This window comes from Rhyacophila brunnea, unplaced genomic scaffold (genome assembly GCF_057557595.1).
Source record: "Rhyacophila brunnea isolate RB1 unplaced genomic scaffold, BYU_Rbru_1.0 scaffold_8, whole genome shotgun sequence".
Taxonomy (NCBI): domain Eukaryota; kingdom Metazoa; phylum Arthropoda; class Insecta; order Trichoptera; family Rhyacophilidae; genus Rhyacophila; species Rhyacophila brunnea.
This window is the reverse complement of record NW_028233350.1, coordinates 31,423,515-31,441,323: the sequence shown is the minus strand read 5'-3', so window position 1 is coordinate 31,441,323 and position 17,809 is coordinate 31,423,515. Positions and strand designations below refer to the sequence as shown.

The following is a 17,809-nucleotide window of genomic DNA, read 5'->3' as shown; positions in this document are numbered from 1 at the left end:
TACATCGCACACCATTTGAAAAACGCTATTTTAAAGTATCACACTGTCTTCAACATTAGCGATAGGTAGGGGTGCGGGCGCCGAAGATTCTAGCCTGGGGTCCATGTTTTCGTGTATAAATTGTTTTACGCGAGGTGTGCCGTGGAATTCTGGGAAGAACTTTAGTGTGCCGTGTGTGAGAAAAGGTTGCGGAGCACTGATCTAGGTTACACATACGTTAAAAATCGACAAATTAAACAAATAAATAATGTTCTTAAAAAGACACCAGTTTAAATTTAATAAAATCAAAAATCCTATTCAAGTACATGTCAAAATAGCGAGCATGCGATAAAATTGCAGAAAGTCACGCATTGCGACAATAGAACCAAATACATGCATCATACATTGTTTACGAGTGGAATGTGAATGAAAATTTTGTCTGTTTAATCAAGGCCCGTGAAATGGAGGTTATCGTGTACTTTATTTTAGTGTTAATATTTTTTTTTCTTTGATTCCTTGTTTCAACCGGGGGGGGGCTGAGAACCGAACCTCGAAAACGCATACTTAATTATTTTGGTAGAGACCGACAAGTTTAACGTTAGGCGCCGCTGCATAGCTGCCACATTGTCGGGGAGCCTCACGTTAAACTTGTTCGTCTCTACCAGAAAATTCTTGGAACCGTGTTCCATTAAAAGGGAGGCAAAGGAATCCACATGCTCTTCAAAACCTTTTAGATTTTAGAATGTAATTTTTGGTCATCAACACGCTTAATTTAGTGATAACAGTAGACACGACCGGCTAGAATGGGGCTGACGGTGAGTTAGTCAATGGTTACTGGCATGCCTATGCTTTGACCCAGCGACAGGTGGGTCAGCGGTAGTGGTGAAAGGTGGAAGCAGGCTATGGAAATTCGGCATAAAGTGCACACTAAACTTTGTCAATCATACTTATTTATTTTCATTGAACTAAGAATACAAATTGCAAGTGGTATTAGTTAATTTTTCAAATTTGTACTTTACCTAAGATTAATCAAGCTTCAGGCTTTTACAATAAAAAAAACAGCGTAGTGGGTAAATTACCATATTTGCTCTTATGTTAACAGCCTTTTTTTGTGAATAGTGGTTGTTACCCATTTATCCAACACGTTGGGTAGTTGCACTGAAGCCAGCCGCTCCACCGAGGCAATGGTGGGTGCTTATCACTTTTACTAGCACGGTAGAGGCAGACGCAGTTGCCAATGATTTTTATCTGTACTTGTAAGAACTTCAATTTATTTTAGTTATAATGTTTATAATTTCTTTTTTTTATTGTCTGCAGCAATAACCAGATGACTAGAACAAGACATAAATCGGGTTGAAAGGAGAGGACCAGATCGGTGTCAAGCTGTCAATAAACTGAATAGACGGCTGCAGCAAATTTCCGGAGACGCTTCAACAGTTTTATGCACCTCATGACAAATAATAATCTTGTACTCACCTGTACTTGTATATATTGCACTTTCCACATTAATTTTATAATGTGCTAATTATTGCATAATGGAACCTTTGGAATGGAAAAGTTTCTTCATGTTTTAATTTTTCAAACGTGTTGGTAAAGAGTAATATTTTACTCTACAGATCCAAAATTGCAACTACAATGCAGTAACAAATATGTTAATCCTTGCATTAAAAATGCTTTTTCTTGTAGTGATGAGAAATACATACTTCATTTAAGAGCATACATAAGTGAAACGGCAAATAATGTTCAACACTAGGTGGAACGAAATTCCGCAGTCATCGTAAATCGGAGACCGACAGTCGAGGTGTGAGCACGTCAATTTGTTTTGTGATGGCGTCGGAGGAATATATTCTTAAATCGTGTAAAGATGACTAAAAAACGTTCTGCATGTACTTAATATACTATTATTATTACGAATATAACAATAAACATAACATTAAATGGACGCATGTTGAATTTTTATGACAAATTATATTTCGTTCGGCTCGCGTCATTTGCACAATCCGTGCATCGCCTAGTCACGATCTTTTTAGACCATGCCTCAGCTGAAGTATAGCCTTAATTTTATAATAATGTCAACATATTATACAATTTTGGAGAACCTTGTAACACCTCCGAAAGCACGAGGACGGGTTTGTGGCTTTTCTCGTTTTACAAACCTCGTCTTCTTCGGCTAGCTCAGTTATGATGGTGTTTGGAGTGGTGTTAAAATTATTAGTCTTCCGGATAAGGAGTAGTGTAAATGATACCCCTTGTTATTTTATTGAAGTTTATTTGTGTTTTTAAAGTTACAATCGTTTTAGGTATTCTTTCGTAATTAAAGTGAGCTCAGAACCTTCCAGTTACCAAGTTTGGACGCTAACTGATTTTTCTCTCGGGGTTCCCTTTTTTAAAATTCCTCCGAACACACACCGACTCACCAAAGAACTCTCGTGATTGGCCAAATCCGATCGGATGATTTTTGGATTTTAGTGTTGCGCAATGCGCGGCAAAATTATAATATTTAAATTCTGATTTATATATTTTATTTAGTCTTAAATTATTGCTTTCATCAATCATCATTTACACTTCAAAATTTATCTTAATTACACCTCCGCCCAGTATGTGATTTTCACGCACCGAACGAAGGCCCTTTACCTATGAATATAATATTAAGCAGTTGAGCAAGGAATCAGATTAGGTGTTTTATAAAGCCGTTTCTAGAGGTCATGGTTACGTTTCGGCTTATAACTACTAAATGATTGTTTTACACCGGGAGAAACCCACCTGTGACAGGGATGTGTCACTTGATTGATACGTTTGGTGATTGATGGGATAATTGAAATTAATGATTCTGAAATAATGTTAACAAACCTTTGCTGCAGTTGTAAGTTACAACAACCTCGTGATAGCCACCAGACCAGACTTCTGATTATAAAAGTAGGATCGAGTAATGATTACCAATCCATATTTTCACATATTGTTTTAAATTATCGTGATAATTAACTGTGTCAACTATTAATAAAATTAATAACGTGTGACGTCACGTCTCGTATGTTGGAAAACGATACGTTAGCTGGAACAAAGTTCTGAGCAATTTCGATTATTGATAATCAATTGTAGTTCTCGTCTGTTGAGATCGACTCTTATAACTCATATAAAGCCGAGTTTTCATCTGAGCGAGTGTTCAACCCGTGTTATTTCGAAACTGTGCAAAAAGAGGATCAGGTGTATTTACTTCGTGATAATGTGATATGATAATATTTGCGGTAATTCCAAAGACATGTTGGATCATTTTGCATATTTACTTTATATTCCATTTTTTCTGTATTTCATAAATTATACTGATTTGGCGGTGTTCAAATGCTGGCCTGAGGGGTTTCCCTTTTTTCGTTCGTTTTTTTCTACAATGTGAATGCTATTTAATAATGATTGGTCGTCATAATGACTGTATTGAATAAAATCTTTCAATAATTTTATTTGAAGTTCTTCATCCACTTTTCATGAAATTTTAGCCGACAACAGTTTTGGGGGAAAAATACGAATTTTATAGGATTCATAATTCCCTGCCATGTGATATAGATATAGTCATCTGGTAAAATATCTGATCTGCTTAACGGCCCACGTGCTCGTCGCTAATAATCGTCGCATAATACTATTTTATGTAATAAAAATACTTTATGCAGTCATCAAATGTTTAAAATAAATATAAAGGATAATAAGGCTTCAAAATTATACAAATAGATTATCTACAACATTTAAGGTATGTCCAGGATCATGCTTTGAAAATAGAAAAATAGCTCCATTTTGACCCACGCTGAGCACGTCCGCCCTTAATGGTTAATGTAAATTGTATGATTTTTCATTTGAAATAAAATCAATCAATATTACATAAAAAAATGTTTTTATTTATCACCAAAACAAACATCCTGTGAAATTTGTACCATATTTTATTTGTTTTGTAGTTGGATCAATTAAATATATAACAATAACTAAATAGGTACCTAAGTGGACAGAAAAAAATGAGAAATGATAAAATGAAGGAAAATTACGATAATTATGAAAGTAAGTATGTTATTAGGACATTTCATATTGCATAATATGTTACTAATTATTGTACCTATGCTTTCGTACTCTACAAAGGGATTATAAAATTTTATTAATAATGAATATAAAATCAATATAACGTATTTTGGCATATATACAAGTGTTGTCCGTAAAATAAGGTCTCTAAGGCGCTGGAGTCGCGAGGAACGCTTTAACGCAAGATTCGGCAACACTCGCGTGTAGCTTGGTTCCCCGCCTACAAATCCCCACCACGCTGAGCTGTCTACGATACTTAGTCTTGATTTGATAGCCGTTCACGATGGAGCATCCACTCGCCGCTACCGCCAGGTGTGAGTTACGTTCTGTTATTCGCTTTTTCTGTGCTAAGGACACTATGCCTATAGAAATTTAACAACAGTTATGTGAAGTCTATGGAAGTCAAAAACGTGCGAAAATGGTACGGAGAATTTAAAAACGGACATACAGACGTCCATTATGAATAGCATGCCAGACGGCCATCAGCCCGGACCTAGCACCAAGTGATTATCATCTCTTTTCTGCGTTGAAGTCACACCCATGTGGGATAAATTTCAGGACCGACGAAGAGTTGAAAGAAGAGGTCGTACGCTATCTGCGCTCTGCGGCGGGAGAGTTCTAAGACACGTGTATATGAAAAATGCATCAATCGCAACGGGTATTATGTAGAAATATAGTAGAAAGTCCAGGCTTTCCAACAATGTATAATTCGTTGCAAATAAATGTGTTTTTCTTTGTGAAAGAAAATTGGAGACCTTATTTTACGGACCACCCTTGTATATGAGGTAACTTCATTGGATATTGTCTATTTTTTCGGTGCAATAATTCCTTCCAACTGAGCCTGAAATCAAAATCATAATAGCAAATGAGAATTTTTAGTTTTATAGGAAAGATACATTGGATAGAAATAAGAGTAAGTAGAAATAACATATATTTCACGAAAGTCTAAAAAAAAAAGTGTAAACATTTTTTCCACAATTGCTCATTATAAAAAACAAACCATAATTACACTTATTTAGAAAAAGACTTTCTTCTATAGAGATGGAGCATAAATGTATGAAATTGAAAATAAAAATGGACCCCGGTCCACTAATTAAGTTAGCTAAAAATGACTTGTACACTACAGCTATGACATATATTTGCCAATTTTATGGCGTAAAAGATAAGCCATCATGAGTAGATAAGTAGTCAATAATCTACAACTCAGCATTAATATTTAGTTGAAAAATCCTGTAAAATTTGTGTAAAACCATTTATAACAGCACTCAAGCAAGTAATCACAATGAACATAAAAAATGGTAGCAATTTTGCATGAGTGAAAAATCGGAATGGCATGTGAGCTATTTTAATATTTTACCAGTTACCCATGCTTTATGCGTCAATGTCATAACAGAAATAACGTATTAGGCTCCTATTTATACTCCAAATTCTTTGCTTTTAAGAGATCTTCAGAAAATAATCAATTTAAGTCATGGGTGGCCAACCCGCGGCCCGCTGGGTATCAACTTGTGGCCCGCGGAGCAGTGAGATAATAAAAATAATATCAAATGCTGCCGCTAGATGTGCTAATTTCGCAGATTGAGATTCGATATTGGCTCGCTCGAAGTTGAATTCGCGCGTGAACATGCACATACTCCACCCACCCCGCCTCTATGATGGACTATAACTATTTTTTCGTGGAATTTAAAACAAAGCCCATATGCTTGATTTGCAATGATTCTGTTTCTGTCTTGAAAGAGTATGATATTAAATGGCATTACGAGGCTACAAGGTTACAGGAAGTACAAAGGGCAATTTCAACAAGACCAAGTAAATGACTTAAAAAGAAAATTTTCTGCACAACGTCAGATGTTTACTAAAGCGGTTATGCGGCCCGGTAGGAAATCTCATTTTTAGGATCTGCCCCGGCTGCTGAAAAGGTTGGCCACCCATAATTTAAGTCAAGTACTTTCACTGATTTTTAATTTTCAGAAAACAAAGTCAGTTTTCCATGCATAACTTGCCACTTTTATTCCTGTTTTCATTAAAGCAAATAAACAAGAGTGTTGAGTGAACAATAAACAATGTTGTAGTACATATTATGGTGTTCAGTAACCTTGAGTTGCATATTGGTTTTCTCCAGTGCCTTGACTTTCTCCTGGTGGCGTTTCTCCTCGGCCGCCCTGAGCTCTGCGGCACGCCTCTCCAGCTGCTCCGTTTTCTGCTTCAGGTGCGCGCTCTGCTTCTCCAGCACCCCTCGCTCTCCCTCCAGCTCACTCACTCGCTCCAACAGGTCCTCTTTGCCTTGCTCCGACTTCAATCAACCACCAAATTATGTTGTCATCAATCATAAACCGTAAGGCAATTTGAGAGTCCAGAGAGTGTCAATATAATAATGAAGCTATACGCCTCAGGTGGGCTGTGAGCGAGCTGTTAAGGTGAATCGGACTCGAATATCCTGTCATATAGCATGTAAAGAATATAAAGGTCCTCATTAAAAAGAATCCGCATAGGCATCTGAGTCTGCTCCTACAAACATTGTTAAAAAATCAACTCAGCCTACATTGCTATAAGGGTCATTATTATACATCTGCATTAATGTCTTTTTTGTTATATTCTGCTACCGCTGCTGCAGTTGCACACTTAAATTTAAAATATATTGCCACACACGTAAAATGCATTTATACAAATGTTGAAAAATAAACTCCACCTATATTTCAATAAGAGTGATTATTGTAAATTTGTATTCATGTCTTTGACCTATTCTCTTCAATATTGAGATTTTATATAAGAACGTAATAATTCTTGTATGACATACAGTAGAACCTCGATTATCCGGACTAATTGGGAATTAAGGTAGTCTGGATAGTGGGAAATCCGGATAATCGAAAAAAAAATCATAATTGTTAGGGAAAAATAAGTACATTTTATATGAACAATTTTTATTGACATACGAGTATATACATGTAACTTAAATTTTAAATTATTTTTAGTAAAAAATTCAACTAGGTATCTATTGTTATTTGTAGATGTCATTTTCGAAGCTGCCAAATCACAAATACTTTTAAGACATAAGAAGTCTAGAGTTACATTCTTCTAGGCCAGTGGTGTCCAAACCGTGGCGCATTGGATGATTACAAGCAATGACATATTAAATGGACAACTCACTTCATACTTCATACAAATTGTGCATGAAAGTCATTCACAGATGTATAGGTAGATGTCACGTGACCATATGACGTATCCATTTCCATTATGCGATACAAGCTTCGAGAATTTATAGTAATATAACCTTTATTGTAATGGCGTATTAGTGTCATGACTCATTGCGTTAGAAACAGATTCTCGGTTACTTACGACTTTTCGGAGATTAGACGCAAGTGAGCCAGTGCATCACAGGCGACTGTCCAATGGTTTCTGTCATTCAATTGCATTGAATAAACATTATCTTAAAATGGCATTTTATAAATAATAAATAATACTAACACATGAAAAGTGATATCCCATCTTTCTTGGAGTGTTTAGTAAATTTTTTTTACAATTTTTAACTAGGCACATTGGCATTTTGTAACACAATAATAACGGTGGAGTCGAAACCTGACAGTCAGAAATTTTGTATGGGCAGACCCAGCGGTGTCGCCAGACCGCTTGCAAGCAGAACGTTCATTTGAGCGTAGGATACCGATATTAAAATATGAATTTCGCCATCCGGCAGACCCGACACAAAGTGAGTGTCATTTTATTTTCTAGATGCTTCGTCCATATTAATGTCATTGATTACAAGTGGCGCATTGCATTTTTGCGCCTACTTATACTTTTGAAGTAGGCGCCATAACTGAAAAAAATTAAATTAAAACTGTTCATCTCTCAGTTAGAAAATGAGGATTTGAGTCAATTTCCATACTTGAAAGAGCAGAATGAATATGCTGCGGATAATAGCAATTTGACCAAATATATTGAAAAAATCGAGATATTGCAAGGGTCATTTGAAAGTCGTTTTCATGATTTGCCTAACTTAGTGAACAAAATTTAATGCAGATGCCTAGTAACATCCAAATGGAACTGATTGATTTAAAAACAAATTCATTATTGAAAATGAAATTTGATGAGCTTTTCCAGATCAAAATGCTTCTGATATAATTAATTTCTGGCGTTCATTACCCTGTGCACATTTCCTATCTACCCCTATCCCTATTTTCCAACCGCAACCGTGAACATAAGAAGGTAGAAAAGGTGCTTGAGTTATATGGTGCATCTGAACTCGTCTGTGAAAAAAATTGGCGCATCTAAACATTACAAATTTAATGCGATGACACGCCTTACCACTATATGGAAGGATCGGGGAATTTTGATTGCCACAAAAATGATGCTTGTGCAAACATTGGTGTTCTCGATATTTCTATACGGAGTCGAGTCGTGGACCCTGAAGGCAAAAGAACGGAAGGCAATTGATGCCTTTGAGATCTGGTGTTGACGCCGAATGCTTTGCATTTCTTGGACGGAGCACAGGACGAACCAGTCAATCATCCAGAGACTGAAGATAAAGGAACGGCTCTCGACGATATGTCTGAGAAGAATTCTGTAGTTTTTTGGACATATTGTCAGGCGCGGACTGGACAATGTGGAGAGACTGGTAGTTTTGGGTAGCCTCCAGGGAAGGCAAAGCAGAGGAAGAGCGTCTGCGCAATGGAGCGACCAAGTGAAAGAGCTGACTGGGGGCACCATCCATTCTGCCCTGAGAGAAGCGGAAGATCGAGAAGGATGAAAATTTTGGTCGCTCAAAGGATGGCGAAATTTAAATGTGGTCACGATCCTCAGCCATGAGTGCACGACCAAGAAGAGGAAACATTACAAAGCTTCAGAATGTATAGGATCAACAATATTTTCCCCTCGAGAATCTCCTTTTTGTCTTCTTAATCTTGTTCCTTTGAGGCAGATATTTCATCAATTTGCACCCCAGTGCAATATCTTCACATATTGATGCTAAAGATTTCTTTGGTTGTTTTTTTTTTCCATTTAAACCTGTTTCATCAGCATTATAGATAAACTCTTCGTCATATTCTTTTTTCTCCAAAAACACCTTTAACGTGTCTATAAAAGTGTTTGCTGAAGGTATGTCAGCTGAAAACTTATCTCCGTGAATTCCACTTCTCTAATACCATGTGGCCCTTTAAATTTTCAAGCCAACCCGAACTTGTTTTGCAGTTTGAATCTCCATTCAATCTTGCGTAAAAAAAATCTCACGTTTTCATATAATAATGGACCATATAATGGCTGTCCAGATGATCGCTTTTGAATGAACCACACCAAAATACACTCTTCGACTTCTCTCTTCGACGCTCTAAGCTGCCATCCTTTCCATCATTAGACAAAAAACGTCCTGAGTTATCTTTTTTTAATGCATTGATCATATCCACTTTGTCTTTTAATAATAGTGAAACCCCGATTCTACGGTTTTCAAGGGACCCTAAAAAACGATAAATGCGGGATATATAAGAAATATTTAAAAAAAAAAAAAAAAAAAACTCGTTTTTCTCCTGGATTTTTTTCGACGTCTTGAATTATTTTCATTTTCTCAGCTAGAGTTCTAGTTTTCTTCATGGGGGGTATTTTAGTTGCGACTTATAAAAATTCGAGGTAGGTACGAGATCCAAGGCAAGCCTGAGCGCCAACCGACCTGTGCAAACAAAGCGACGCGACTGAAAGGTCTGTATGTATCATAAACAATTCTACGAAAGCGAAATGAAAAATATTCAACAAAAACGGTCAATTGGGATATTTGTGACGGGACCATATTTAGACAATAGATCGAGAAAAATGATAAATCGGGTAACGGTTAAAGCTGGATTATTTAACATTGTTCTTACGGGTGTTTGGCGGGACTTTCAAAACTGAATGATCCGTGCGGGAAAACGATTTATGCGAGAACGGTAGATCAGGATTCCACTGTAGTACAACACATTTTCTTTTCGATGGCATATTGATAATATTCAAAATAAATATTTAAATCACGAAAATAAACATTTCAGAAAACTAGCTTGTGTTTTGAATAATCTGGATAATCGAGGTTCCACTGTATATACTAACCATGAACAGCGTATTATGCAACTGGATCAAATGAAAAATTGACTAATTATAGCATATACCATTATCATATCAGTGGGTTGGAATGGGGGATAAGCTGAGATGAAGCGGACATTGATTTGAAGACTGTTATCATCTTCTAACCTGTAAAGCTTTCCTCATTCCAAAGGCGATGGAACTGCAATAGAGTGTTTCGTAGGCCTCCATTGTCATTTTCAATTCGTCTCTCACTCGCAGTAACAGAAGGCCTCTTTCAGCACAGTTTATGGTCACCTAAATTAACGATAAAACGAAAATCTATGTTTCACACTTTATAATAGTCGAATACATACTAACTAATAAATTATGTTAAATTATTATGTGTTCATGGATTGGGTATCTAAAGGCTCAATTACATTGAGCGAGTTTACAAACTGCTAGTCGGCGAGTTTAAAATCAGGCGAGTCAGCTAGTGCGATAGTGATGATGACACACAAAACTTTCCACTCGCTCAGAAACCAACAAGCTAGCGAGTTCAAACCATATGTTGTTTCTTTAATTTGCTCGTACTCGCAGCTAGTTCACAAGCAACTATAATGACACACGGCTAGTTTACTAACTAACAAGCCCACACACCAGCGAGTAGCAAGTAAAGTAGCCCGGATTTCAAATTTTAATTAAGTAAATTCGCCGGCTTGTAGCTTGTAAACTCGCTCAATGTCATCGAGCCTTAACACCACAAATTTTACATAACAACAAAATTATACAACTTATTACTGAAATTAGTACACTTTTACATTATTCACAAAACAAGTACCTAGGTAAAATTTTGATTGTTTAATTTTTTTCACCATATCCCCTGCCAGATGGAGCATAATGTCCTTGAAACTAGAAAAATGTGTAACTCCGTTTTAATCGAAAATTGACTTTGAATGCCATCTAGTGACCGTTGTTAATATCTACCCCTCTTGCAAATGATGTAATCCCAAAAAATGTAGCATTGTTAAATCATGGGTGATTTAACTCCACAGCAATAGATTTGTACACGAAACTATAATGTTTTTTGTCTCTCCTGTAAAGTAGTGTTTTTGGAGTTACACAATTTTCTAGTTGCAACGGAGAATGACTCTTCAATTTGAAATTATTCGAAATCAATTGATTGTATAGTTGAACCATCATAAACCGCCCGGTGTTCGAATTCAAAACTAAACTCATCCCAGTATAAATACAATTGAATGATATGTCAAATGTCAGCATGTGGCGCCCTCACTCAGCGGACAACTAATACTGGTGGATCTATAACATATTATTCATTTGATGAACCCCAATTCAAAGGGTGGCAAAAAACAATCCAAAAAATCATAACTCTAATATTCTCCTTCACACAATTAATCATGTATGAAAAAAAAAAGTTACCAGTGCGTCACTTATTAAAACGTCATGTTAGCAATAATTAATCCAAAACCTCGTCGGCAGATTATATACCTGCCGTATTAGTTCATCAAAGCACTGTGTGTAAAGTTGTCTACGGACAGGACAAATCCCGGTTTCTCTCGCTTGCCGCTGTTGAAGTTTCGTGTCCAACGTTTCTTGGAGATTCATTACATCCAATCTTGTGGCTGGAGTTGATGATACCTATCATACGGATTTATTATTATATTCATTTATTATCGATCCAGATCACTTGATACTAATCACATGTGGGGCTATTAAGTTGGTAACCTCCATTTTTACTTTATTTGATAATTGATATTCTGATTCATATTATGTGTATTCATAAAACATCAAATTCAGTTCCGTTTGTTAGTTACATTTAATTAAACCGGAGGTTGATTGCAAAGTCAGTCGCCATTTTTTATATCTTACGACTAATTTTAAACATGATTATTTTTTAAATAGTAATAATGGTACAGATATTTTATTTCGCTATTCGCTTTTTCTAATTATTCACTAATATGTTTGCAAACAGAAAATATTCTATTTGCAGTCCTAAATGTGCTTGACGATTTTTTGTGATTATCTCAAAATGGTGGAACATGGAGGTTACCGATGTTGAAACTGAAACCATCATATTATTACCATTTAGTTAGTGAGGTGTCGGACAAATACAGGCGCGAGAATGATAAACATCCTTACATCTGTGCATGTTGATAAATGTAAATTAAAATAAAGTAAATTGTCATTGTCACTCCCCAGCGGGGAATGTGGGTCTCCATTGGGTCATTGCTTTGGATTCATTGGAAAAAAACCGTGTAATTCTGCCAGCCACAGGATTCGAACCTGCGGCCTTGAAGGGTAATACGTTGCCACCAATGATTAGGTATTCAATCGTGAACATATTAATTAAAACTATAATAAAATAAATCCAAGGTCTTAATTAATAGTTACCTGTTGTGTCCATATTTGACCTTCTTCTTCCCATTGTTTAGGTGGCGAAATAGCATTCAATATTTCTTCAGTTTCTCTTCTGGCTTCCGCGGTTAGTTGTGTAGTCCCCGCTGTAACTGGCCTGGGTGAAAGAGCCTTTTCTCCCCGTTAAAATTGAACAAAACAATAAATTATTCATGTTTTTGACAATAAATTATATTTAACAGTCAGTTATACCATCCCAGTTTTTATATACCATAAATCATTCAACTACAATGACCTAGCTTCCCAAAGCTTAAACATACCTTAATTCAAAATGTATGACTGTATAACATAATATGAATGTAAGACATATAGCGCCCATACACGTGCATGAATTGTCCACGTTTCCATTTTCTATATTTTACAAAACCCCAATGTCATAAAAAAAGCTAACGAACGATGTATTTTTTTTCAGATATCTTGACTAGACCTAAGAAGAAAATGTAGTATGGCAATGATTTCCATCCAGGTTCCATGGAAACCTAGGGCTCCGCAAGTAGTGGCAGGCGTTTTTGGAAATAATGATTTTACTTGCCCCATTTTTAACCAATTAAGTATTTTGAAAATGTTGCTTGATTCGCATCAAACGCGAATTATTTAGGGGCAGCACATTATAAGGTGGCGGCAAATCGAGGAAGGAATGCAAACGATATAACTGTTCAGAGTAGATTCCTTTAGAAATTACAAAATTTTCATCTGCGAATATATCAGATTTTTTTTGTATCTATCCATTTCAGACAGCCATGCAGAAATAATAAAATGTAGAAGGAATTAAAATTACTTAAAAATTGAGGCTGCAGGCAGTAAGGTAAGGCAATATGAGTCTGCTTATGGTCGCCACTATACTTAGGTATAAATATATTATCACATCTGGTTACTGATTTAATTACTGTGTTGCGTTATATTAATTTAATATGTAGGTACAGGCGGCTTTCGTGGTGCAGTGCGTAAGGCGCTTACCTTCCACCTGAGAGTTCTGGGTTCGATTCCCAGTCAGGACACAATATTTATGTGTTTTTCTCAAGGCCTGGGTGTTTGTGATTGTTCAAAATTACTAACAACCACCTTGTACAAAAAAGCAAGGACATGGTTATTAATACTTCTAAAAAATAAAAAAAATGTAGGTACATAAAAAAACGTCAACTTGTCAATCCATTTTTTTGTTTGTTTCATCGTTTTTTCTGGTAAAAGGGGGCGGAAGGCCAAATTAACATTAATAAATTAATTTATGCATCGAGTTTATTGTGAGAAATAAATATTTTTGAAAAAAATTTAACAACATCAAACAGGTAGGTATGTACATAATAATATATAACTCACTTTTTTCTCAGGATGCTTTGTAACCAAAACAGGATTCTCATATTTGACTAAAGTGTCTTCTGATGCAATAATTCTTTCAGTCATCTTGATTTTATGTCATTAGTGATGTTAAAAACAAAATTTCTGTAGCAAGTCTGATTTTAAAATTACAGAAATTGTCTTTTGTCAGAAAAGTAAACATTCCGTTGCTATGGATTCACACAATCGGTTGTCGTGGAAGATACCAGCATGATTAGGCTATTCTGTGTTGTCATAAATAAGGCATGCACTTATAATAATTATGCTTTCATGAAGGAAACAATACTATGCTATGATACTTGGAAGGGATATCATGCATACAACTCGGATCATAATTCAAAAGGATGAAAATCAAGTAATGAATTTCATTTTCATTTTGATATTCAGTTAATTTTTGAAATGAAAAGTAAAGATAAAAAATATAGTGTTTGTGTATAATATCACAATGTTATCAGTTATCATTAAGAGGCACTTAACATGGCTTCTACATCCACGGAGTGCCGACCCTCCATCGACATTGACAAGAGGCACTGGACCAAAGGAAATGGCATGACCGTGTGCTTGTATCTATTATGCTCTGAGGTTGGAACACGATAGGGTTAAGTGTCTTAAAAAAAACCTATCACAGCATACCTATACCAACTCAAATTTAAGTCATAGGAATTGTTCGAGAATTTATTATGTTATCAACTTTTAGAAGAGGTGTGTTTTTTAGTTGTATAAAAAATTATTTTAGTTTGTTGTTACCATGCAGACACTAGTTTTTAATTCAATGGTCCTCAAATATCGAATGAGCTATGACCATATACCCCGTTTACAAGTGCATGGGTTTACTGATGACAGTACGTATTATCGCGGCCATAACAAGAAAATGCAGGTATCAACATACATTATTATCCTGCAAGTTGCAAGATTACATGCATGAATCAAAAAAGTTCAGAAGCTTCTGAATTTTTACGCGACAGTTAGGCGCCGGGCACATACAATCCGGCGTGCGGGGCGCTCGCGCATATTCAATGTGAATCATCGAAAATACAATGTAATCAAATATGGCAGAGCACACTGGTTTTGACGAAGCGCTGTGCCCGCTCGCCCCATGATTCACGCGTTGTTTGGCTTCTCAGCTGGTCGAATAAACGAAAATACTACGTTGTTAAATATGTCAAAGCCCATTGAACACGGCAAGCAAAAGGGGCGCGCGCTGTTTTATTTTATCCGCTTCTGGACGCGTTGTCGATAGACGGGCGCCTCCATTATTTTAATAACAAAGAAGTTATTGTTTAGTTGCTGGGTATGCGATATATTGCTAGTAGAATTATGTCATCATGAATATGAATTACAAGCCGCCGAGAAATAAAATAATAGTTTTATTGCTTTGTTACGAGAGGCGCTGAAAATAATAATTATTTTGTGCTTCTCGTGCCTCTTATTACATAGGTGAAGGGTAATGTGCGGGTGGGAGGAGTGTCATTTCGGTTGTATTTACGCTTCACGGGCCTACTTCGCAGTGATCGCCCCGATCCGACTCTTTTGGTGGGCTTTATGCCTTAGGATTGTACACAGGACATGTACAGGCGCTAATAGTCACAGTGACGTGAAGACTGGCAGTAGAAAGGTGTGTAGTCAGGAATAAACTGTCTATAGAATGTGTATTTAGTATTTTAATACTTAACACATTCGCACTGACACATTAAAATTTTTATTTTTAAAATTTTTTTTATATGTTTGCACCGTGACACAAGTAGCAGGGAACATACTGTTTTAATCTAAAATACGACTTCTATAAACGTCGTGTCGTATTCCGTTCCACAGTAGAGGACATCAATGGATGTCCTGTTATATCACATTTCACAAAATACGACATATATAGACGTCATGCCTGCGAATGTGTTAATATGGTTTGGGTAAAATAAAAACATTTTCTTGCGGTACGTTTAAGATGTCTTTTATTGGTAATAATATCGTACTTACATAAATAATTAGAATAACTAATGATAATAATCAAGGGAAGTAATATACAAACTCAAGTATGTTTTGTAAAGTCAAACAAATTATCATGAAATTCTGTATAAAATTCTCAAAGATTACATTTTACAAACAATAAAAAAACAGACAACGCTTTGTCTAATAAAAAAGGAAAACATTATCAATAAATAAAATACTTAAAAATTAACTAAAAATAAATAAGCCTCATGTTCGCATAGAAAAAATTAAGTCCAATAAAAATAATAAAAGAATAATCCTGATCCTCCATATCTCCGCTATCTCCGCCAGAATGAGAGGATTTTTGTTGAATTATCATTTTGTTAGACTATCACAATCATGTTGAGATTGAGAAAATACAAAGAAAAAATCAAACCAAGAGAAAAAATATTAAAAAAAAATGCAGAAGTAATGAAAAACTTATATAAATAAAGTAAGTACCTAACTGTAGTAATTTGTGAGTATTTTTTTTACACATCAGCGGGTCTATTCTATACAAAAGGCTGCTGCTGCTTTCGTCCGCTAAAACCGTTAACTAGGGTATGTTTGTATCAAATTATTATCACGTATTGTAACAATTATAATTAGCCAGTATTAATTGTTGCAATAAATGATATATTTTAACGGCATGCCCCCTGCCTGTGCTAAAATTTAGAGCATGAGCGATAGAGAGACAGCGAGAGAGAGACAGTTTCGACTGATTAACTGATTACAATACAATTACAATTATAATATTTCAATATAAAATGTATGTAACAAATACTAACACATTATCACGTTAGCACGTTAGCGGTCGATAGTCACCTTTTGTATAGATAGACCCGCAGGTTATTACATTCATCAGTAATAGTAACAAAAAATCTGTCTATTTTTTTAAGCATATATACCTCAAAATGAAGTTACAAAAAAGCTTTGTTTAAATCTGTAAACAATAACATACTGTTTTTTTCTTCGTCTAGTAAAAAATTAAATGATTATTAGTCCAGTCAATGGGGTGCTCGAAAGATGGGTGTAGAGTGCATGGAATATGCGAGAATTTTTGATTTCAGGACTTGTTAGAAGTAGTTAGTTAGTAAACATACTAAATGTCCCCGCCCCTGGGAGGTGAGCTAAAGGCGGGGAGGGGGTCGAAGGTCCCATTTTGTGGTTTTTCACTTATATCTCGGAAACGGTGCATGTAGAAAAAAAATGTTTAAAATGAAAATGAAAGCTAATTAAATTTCCTATAAAATTGTCTCTATACATATTGTCGAATTCCCAACGGTTTCCGAGATATACATTATTCAAAATCAATAATTTTCAACGATAATTGGCAGCCAACGAGCAAACGGGTAGTGGGCAGGAGAGGAGATGGAGAAAATTTTATAGGAAATTTAATTAACTCTCATTTTTATTTGAAACATTTCTTTTCTACATGCACCCTCTTCGAAAAAAACGAAAAACCAAAAAAATAGGACCTTTCGACCCCCTCCCACATTAAGCTCACCTCCCAGGGGCGGGGACTTTTAGTATGTTTACCTACTAACTACTCCTAACAAAGTCCTGAGGTCAAAATTCTCACATATTTCATGCACTCTACAATATCACACCGTGAGTGTAAAACCAAGGCATCTGCAAAAGACATATTTTAGATATATTAGGGTTTGAAGTCTTCGTTTTGTTAGGAGAAATAGAGTTTCTAAAAAAAAACTATTGGTTTTGGTTTATATCTACATCATATTGCATGTTCTTTCAGTTACTTCACTTTTACATTATCAAGTTCACGACTTTTGCAGTTGTTTTGCATTTAATCTCGAAATTAAAAAATTTGCAGATGCCTTGGTTTTACACTCACGGTGCGATATATTCATTGACTGTACTATATAAGGTACGCTAAATTTGAACGAGACAGTAGGTACTCGGGAAACCAAAGTCACTTTAGTCAAAGATTCTAGTTTGACACTTGATCCAATGTTTACGTTTACGAAAAGAGCATGAAATGAGAGATTGTTTTGTCAAT

General features: G+C 35.7%; 1 protein-coding gene across 3 annotated transcripts; it reads right to left on the bottom strand.

Annotated features, from left to right (window-relative positions):
• Positions 1-4,717: 4,717 nt before the first annotated feature.
• Dnali1 (Putative inner dynein arm light chain, axonemal Dnali1) lies at positions 4,718-13,893 on the bottom strand. Of its 3 annotated transcripts, none has more exons than XM_085958997.1 (6): positions 13,806-13,893; positions 12,469-12,584; positions 11,566-11,715; positions 10,246-10,374; positions 6,134-6,331; positions 4,718-4,879 (listed from the first exon to the last, which is right to left on the bottom strand). In XM_085958997.1, the coding sequence occupies exons 1-6, from the start codon at positions 13,891-13,893 to the stop codon at positions 4,844-4,846; spliced, it is 717 nt and encodes a 238-aa protein (XP_085815123.1). In that variant the 3' UTR covers positions 4,718-4,843. The 3 variants fall into 3 exon arrangements, with proteins under 3 accessions (XP_085815123.1, XP_085815121.1, XP_085815122.1); XM_085958995.1 differs by having other exon boundaries at positions 12,469-12,603; positions 13,810-13,893; XM_085958996.1 differs by having other exon boundaries at positions 12,469-12,614; positions 13,824-13,893.
• Positions 13,894-17,809: the final 3,916 nt, after the last annotated feature.